The sequence below is a fragment of the Equus quagga genome, chromosome 17, assembly GCF_021613505.1.
Source record: "Equus quagga isolate Etosha38 chromosome 17, UCLA_HA_Equagga_1.0, whole genome shotgun sequence".
Taxonomy (NCBI): domain Eukaryota; kingdom Metazoa; phylum Chordata; class Mammalia; order Perissodactyla; family Equidae; genus Equus; species Equus quagga.
The window spans coordinates 577,023-583,993 of NC_060283.1; the positions used below are offsets into that span (position 1 = coordinate 577,023).

At 57.0% G+C, this 6,971-nt stretch overlaps 1 protein-coding gene across 1 annotated transcript in view; it reads left to right on the plus strand.

Annotated features, from left to right (window-relative positions):
- The first annotated feature begins 3,477 nt into the window (after nucleotides 1–3,477).
- Nucleotides 3,478–6,971, plus strand: part of TOLLIP (toll interacting protein) — a 30,518-nt gene continuing 27,024 nt past the window's right edge. The window contains exon 1 of the mRNA XM_046643684.1: nucleotides 3,478–3,622. Coding sequence (XP_046499640.1) covers nucleotides 3,590–3,622 — 33 coding nt within the window. The 5' untranslated portion in view covers nucleotides 3,478–3,589. The remainder of the gene's footprint in view (nucleotides 3,623–6,971) is intronic.

Genomic DNA, 6,971 nt, shown 5'->3' on the forward strand with positions numbered 1-6,971 from the left:
TGTTATTTTATTATTTTCATTGCTCAAGAATCCCACCTAAAGATGTGCAGAAAACCCATCTGGGGCTTTTGGTACATTAGGTTGTTCCACGAATGCCGAGACCCACATGAGCCATTACAAGTTGGAACCTGGACATAGAAAGCCCCAAGAGAGTGGACCCCCATGACAATGTGGAAATGGACTGGAAGCAATGAGGATCCCACAAGTAGATGACACACTCAGGTGACAGCCAGGTTCGGGGCCCTGGAAGTTGTCATCAGACCTCCGAGAGATGTAAGCAATTAGTTGTAGCAACCAATGTTTAAGCTAGAACTCCCTTTACAGTCTGCATTTAAGACAGAAATACATTTGACTGGACCCATAGCCTCCTGCATCATCCCTTCTATAATTCTCCTGCCAAAGATGTCTTCTCTGTCCACCTCCACGGCCACACTGATATACTCCTTAAAGCCCCGTGAAGACGGCACACTGTTACACCTCTGATGGTTCCTAACACCCCACTCTAGGTTTGAAACCCCCTTTTCTAGCCCACTGACTCTCATTTTTCCTACCCATCGGCTCCCTCTGCCTTTCTCAGGGATCTCCAGTCAGTGCCCAACTGTCAGTTTGTCTTGGTCTGCTGAGCACTCTCTTTCATGTTTAGCTCCTGTCATCACACATGTTCTCTCCCAACACCTCAACTCCTGATCAGATCTTCCCAGCTGGACCAGAGCAGAAGTGACAGCTTTTCCTGATTCTATCCTTTCTAAACACGACATAGGTATTGCATTCATCAAATGTTTATTGGAGCAATTCCATCAGGAATTGCTTTTTGTTTGGCACAAAGTAGGGGTTCGATTTAAGTTTTTTCGTAAGTACATAAGCCAATTGTTTTAGCACATTTATTGAAAAATATTTCCTTTCAACTGCTCAGCAGTGTCAGTGCTCCCATAGATCAAAGTGGCACATTTTGCTCTATTGGTGAATTTGTCTATCCCCATATCAATATTACAGTCTCCATTTCAATAGTTTGATGACACATTTTGATATCTTCCAGGACTGTTCCCTTCTGTCTCCTTCTCCTTGTCCTTTTTCTAGAATGTTTTGGCAATTATTCAGCCTTTGTTCTTCCATATACATTTTAGAATCAGCTTGTTAAATTTCTTTAAAAAACCCTTTTGGGATTTTAATAAGAATTTCTTTTGTAGGGCAATTTGGGGGAGAATAGACATAATTCTGATGCCGAGCCTTCCAATTCCTGAATATGGTATATGGTTCTCAATTTATCTGTGCTTTCTTTAATGCCTTCCAATGAAGTTTATGTTGTTTCCTTCACACTTTTGCTCACGTTTAAGAAGCTTGATTTCTTTGCCCCTTCTGTTCTTTTGTTGCTCTTTCCAATGGTATTTTACAAAACCGCATCTCTAGTTATTGTGGCCATTTAGGTGCCGGTGTCCTATAGTCTTATTTGCCCTCCTAGATCCTCTCCACCTTTCTCTGCCTCTCTTTGTGCCCCAGGAAGTGGACCTCTACAGACTGCATCATCTGGTTGGGTCAAGGAGGGACACCTGCGGGGGGCTGGGGGCAGGAGGACAGAGTAGTTATTTCCCCAGACCCCTCCCCCAGGCCTCCAGCAGGAAGTGGCTTCATTCCTTCCCATATGCCAGCCACGCCTCTTTCCCTGGCTACTGCTGCCTCCCTTTGTCCTTTCAAGGCCAGCAGCTTCCTGGAGCTAAAAACCCCTTGGTGTTTCACCATGCCTTGCTCCTTCTCTTAACTCTGCCCTTCCTTTGTAAACAGTCCATTTATTAAAATCCTTCCAATTATCTTCCTGAGCATACCATCTGTTTCTTGCTGGGACCCTGACTGATACAGTAATTGCCACCAGAAGTGGCCACCAAAAACAGACTCTCAAAATGGGATTCTAGGATTGGGTTGCTCATATATTTGATGAGCATGTAGATAAAATCCTTGCCAGGGGAAAGTGGAGCACTGGGAACCTGTGTCATGCAGTGGCACCCCAACTCCTCAGATCAATGGTGGCATAGGATGAGTGCAAGTGGAGGACAAATAGTGGTGGTGAAGTGGCTGAGGCCCAGCTGCTATGGCAGATATGGTGATCACAAAGATTATGCAGTGGGCTGGCTACTTCCGATGGCTCTGGAAAGTGTACAAAAGCAAGAGGACAATTCAAGTCTTGGGTGTGTCAGTGCCCTCCGGGCAGACCACCCGGAGCACACCTATAACTCAACAAGTTGGAATTATTACTCATTGCAGCAAAAGAGAACACACCATGGGGATGCAAAGAGTGACTTAGAAGGTATTAGAAAGGACTCATAGGATTTGGGTTTTTATACGTGATTATGGGGAAGGTTTAAGGAAGCAGGGTTCTGCTCCGGACTGGATGCTGTCAAGAAGTGGGGCTAATTCTATGATTAGGCTTCTTAATTCTTATCTAGAAGGAGAGAAGACTAGGGCAGGAGTAAGCGGATCAGCCAGGATAGGGAGGTGTTCGTCTTCGGGCTTGGATGGTGTCCGTGCTTTGTCCGTGTTCACACATGATTACAGCGTCGTTGTGGTTTTGTACTAACGGCCACTTGTCTGATCTTGTGGAACTGATTATGCTCAACAGAACACCAGGCCCAGCGAAAGGAGGCCTTTCCCACCTCCCTCTCTGATAGAAAACAAGGAAGCCTCTGCGGAGACTTTAAAGGAAATCCTCATCTCCCGCAGCTGGAGGGCAGATCCGGCTGGGGCGCTCAGCAGAGAAGGGGAAGTGAAATGATGCTGGAGGAAGGAAGCCAGGATTATCAGTTTAGGCCTCATCCCAGACACACGGAGAAGCAGCAGCCCTACTTCTGCTCCTGCCGGCAACTCCCCTCAGAAGCACGGTCGCTGGATCACGCTCCCGTTCCGCCCAGGCGCGAACCCCGCGAGCTGATGCGCCCGTGGAGACGCGGCGGCGGAGGGCGCCCGGTCTCCCCGGAGCTCGCTGGGGCTGCGTCTCCCCGAAAACTGCAGCGCCACGCGCCCTGACGCCTAGTTTCTGGAACTTAAATATAAACGCGGCTCCCGCGAGAGGGTCTGGGGCAACCCAGGGCTGGGGTGCCATGTGGCCCGGGAAGGAGCCACATCCACCCTCGTGGCGCCGCCGTCCCCGCCCGCTCGGGACTCCGGCAGGGGCACCTCCTGCCGACACGTGCGCCACTCCGCCCTGTGCCCTCGGCGGCCGAGGTTCCTGCGTTCAGGAGCCGGGCGTCGCCGCCCTGTGTCTGCGGACCGCGCCGCCGGCCGGTGACGCACTCCAACCCACGCCCCAGCCCCGGGCGCGGGCCGGCAGCGGGCATGCGCAGACGGCCAGCTCGGGAGCCATTTCGCGGGGCCGCGGCTCGGGGGTAGCGACTGCGCAGGCGCCTGCCGGGAGCGCGCGTGCGTTCGTGCGGCGCCGGAAGGGGCGAGCGGGTGGCGCCTGCGCAGTGGGCGGTGCGGGGGCGGGGCCGGCGTCAGCTGACTGTGGCGGCGGCGGCCTCGCGGGGACAACCGTCAGCGTCGCGGGCTCGGCGCGGAGGGTCGCGGGTGCGGCAGCTCTCGACGGGGCCGGCGCAGCGCCATGGCGACCACCGTCAGCACGCAGCGCGGCCCGGTGAGCTCCGGGTGGGCGGCGACCTGCGGGGGTGGCCGGGCCCCTTCCTCAGGGCGGCGGGCGGCGGCCGGGCTCGCGGCCTCCGGGGCGCACCGGGAGGCCGACGGCGGGCGGGGGGCGAGCGAGGGCAGGTGGCCGGGCGGGGGTCGGTCACCGGATGGAAGAGCCCCCTGCAGGGTGGGGCCCCGTTAGAGGAGGTCCCCGCTTCCCGGACGGTTCCCAGATGGAGGAGCCTCCCCCCGGGTGGGTCCCCGTTAGAGGAGGTCCCGGATGGAGGAGCCCACCGCAGGGTGGGTCCCAGTTAGAGGAGGTCCCCGGTCCCCGCATGGCGGAGGCCCCCTGCGCCCAGCCTGTTTCCCTGCGGAGGAGGACTCTGAACCCCGACGGTCCCCTGGATAGACGAGGGCCAGTCGGCCTCCTTCCCCGGGCAGAGTGAGGCCCGCAGGCCCAGCTGTGTCCCCGGTCAGCGGCCGCTGCTCAAACCATCAGCGTTCTCATCTGCACATGAGAGGGTGGGAGCCGAGCCCTTGGGAGAGCCCTCCGACCCCCAGTTCTCTGATCCGGGCCCCCATGGCTCCGTGCTGACGGTGCCTGGCGGGAGGGTGGGTGTGGACGGCTGCGCAGGCTCCCGGGAGCGGCCCGCAGCGGCTGGTGCGGACCGGGGTTGGGAGGCTTGTCACGAGCGGTGAGGTCTCTATCGGCAGAGGCTCTAAACGTGCAGCAGAGGAACCTCGGGTCTTTTTGGGTAGGGACAGAGGTCCCTCTGAGGGGGCGCCTCTGTCCTCGCTCAGGAGGCCCGGTTACCAGCGCTCCTCTGCCTCCAGACCGGGTGTTGACCATCCCGTGTCCCTCCGGCTCAGGGGAGAATCCTGGCCCAGAACGTTTGTCCTTTCTCGGGGTGTGAAGGGAAGTCCCAGGTTGGTGAGAGGCCCTCGGGCCAGACACTCTTCCTGAGGGCTCTGACTTGGACCCGATCCCTGCTTCTTGTCAGGCTGGGTGTGGAAGCGTTCAGAGTCCTGGAGAGAGTCCCCGTCTCTCTGTCCCCGCTCGGCCACGGGGATGACAGCAGGGACTGCCAGCAGCGTCTTGTCCTGCACGGCAGGCCGGTCGGGGAAACTAGGGGGCCGAGTGCACGGCTCCCTCCTCTGTCCCCCGGGGAGCAGGGGCCTAGCAGTCAGGCAGCCCAGCCCGGGCAGGCCTGTCATGTGTCCTCAGCCTCCCGGGAACCTGGTGCCCAGGTCTGGGACCTCCCTGGTGGCATGGGACTCCTCCTGGTGGCTCAGTAAACACTTGAGGTGGGACTTGGTGTCTGCAGGACCGGCGCGCTCAGTCCAGGTCAGCGCGTCCCATCCTCAGGGAGACCTTGGCCTCCGTGACGGCAGAAAGCTAGGGCCGCGTGTGCTCGTGGTGATGGGGACGGAGTGGAACGTCAGAGAGAGTCGCACGGGGCCCTGTGCTGTCAGGGTGCTGACGGCGTATCTGACCGAGCATGGGTCCAGGGTTTCCGGCGGGTTCTGTTGTAGTGCCCATGTGGCCCATGTCTGTGTGTTGATGTGCAGCACATGTGGGCCAGCAGGGGTTCCAGGGGCACCTCCATGATCTGTGCATGTGCAGTAACGTTGGGTCTGGGCCAGAGCTGCTGGGGGCTCCAGGAAGGTGTCCTCAGTGGCCGGGGTCTTGAGTGTCCCTGGAGGTCGTGTGATTTTCTCATTCATCCGTTGTGACTGGTGGCGATACTGGGACAGCCGCGGTACTGAGAACGACCAGGTTTAGAGCCTGCTGTCGGCCTTTTACAGGTGGTACAGGAAAGAGCACCCAACCAGACAGATGAGCCATGTGGTGATGGCCACACCCAGATCTGTGGGTCTTAACTCAAGAGTTGGGTGTAACGGTGGCCTCCCGTAGGCTGGGGTTGGGGTGAGTAAGGTTCTTGGAGGGAGGAGCAGGAGTTGTAGGGTAGGCGGGAGAGGGGAGCACTGAAAGCAGAACCGACTGGTCTGGGAGGTGGAGAGGAGGAGGCCTGCTGATGATCTGGGGTGTGGCGGGCTCTGAAAGACTGGAAAAGGTGCTGAGTGGCAGTGCCTGTGTCAGGGTGGGAGGGAGCCGCCAGCGTGCCAGGGTGCTGTTCCAGATGGGTAGCCCTGGAGTTTTATCTGCTCACAATGTGAATTGTGTTTTAAACGTTTTTGCCTGGCACACATTCTTTGGTTCCCACCCCTCCCACCTGGCTTGCTCCCCTCTGGTTAACGAGTGCTTGTAAGGGCCTTTGTGCCAGGCATTAGCGTCTGGAAGAGCTCTTCCTTTAGCAGTTGTTGGGGTCTGATGGAGGAGCTCTGTCCTTTAGCAGTCGTTGGGGTCCAGTGGAGGAGTTCTTTCTCTAGCCAGGGGTGCTTTGGCTTGCTCTTGATTGAGCCCCACTTCCCTTTGTGTGCTTGGTGCAGGGAGGTACAGGGATAAACAGGGCGCTAGGCTGGTAAACAGGAAGAAGCTGCGATTCCAGCTAGTGCTGGTGAAGGTGGCATTTGGCAAGTGCTCACTGTGCTAGGTCCTGGCGAGCAGACTCCTGTGTCAGCCCCCTGCCGTCCGTTGGGCCCATCCCTGTCCGCATAGGTTGGGGTTCAGCTGGGGCGCCTGGACTCATGCTTGCTCAGGTGACACTGAAGTCTGACCATTGTCCCCCGCTGGTAATAAATCAGTGGCAGGCAGAGCTCTTGGGAATGTGGAGGAGGAAGGGCAATCTGACGGGGCTGGGGAGGTTCCTTTGTCCTTGAGTAGGGAGTCTGAGGGGTTCGGCGAGGTGGGCGTGATGAGGAAAAGTGCAAAACTAGTACTTTGACTCCATTGCCTCCATTTGCTCTTTCCTTTCTGCAGAGCAAATACGCTTCTTTGCTTAAATTTCAGGAGACTAGTCTTTACTCCTGCAGGATGGTTTTTTCCTGCATAGCCACTGAGGGATGCCCCAACCCTATGGTGTATTTGCTCCACTTTTAACAACGCTAGTGTTTTTGTAATGACGGCACTTTTCTATCCAGTGTTTCTGTTCAGTCCACAAAGTACTAAAGGCCCCCAGTGGGCACCTGTGAGGAGTAACTGTGTGGGGCCTCCTCCCTCGCGTTGGAGCTTGGGGAGGTTTGCAGGGCGCGCTGCTTTAAACCACAGTGGCGCCTGGCAGCTTGAGGGGACAGCAGTCAAGTCTTCGTGAAGGGCAGCTTCAACTTTTTTGGCAAACTTGTTTCACAGATGTTCTGCTGAGACCAGGCTGATGGGGGCCCAGACTGTTAGGGGCCTCGGCTGATGGGGCCCCCAGGCTGATGGGGTGGGTCCAGGCTGATGGGGGCGTCCAGGCTGA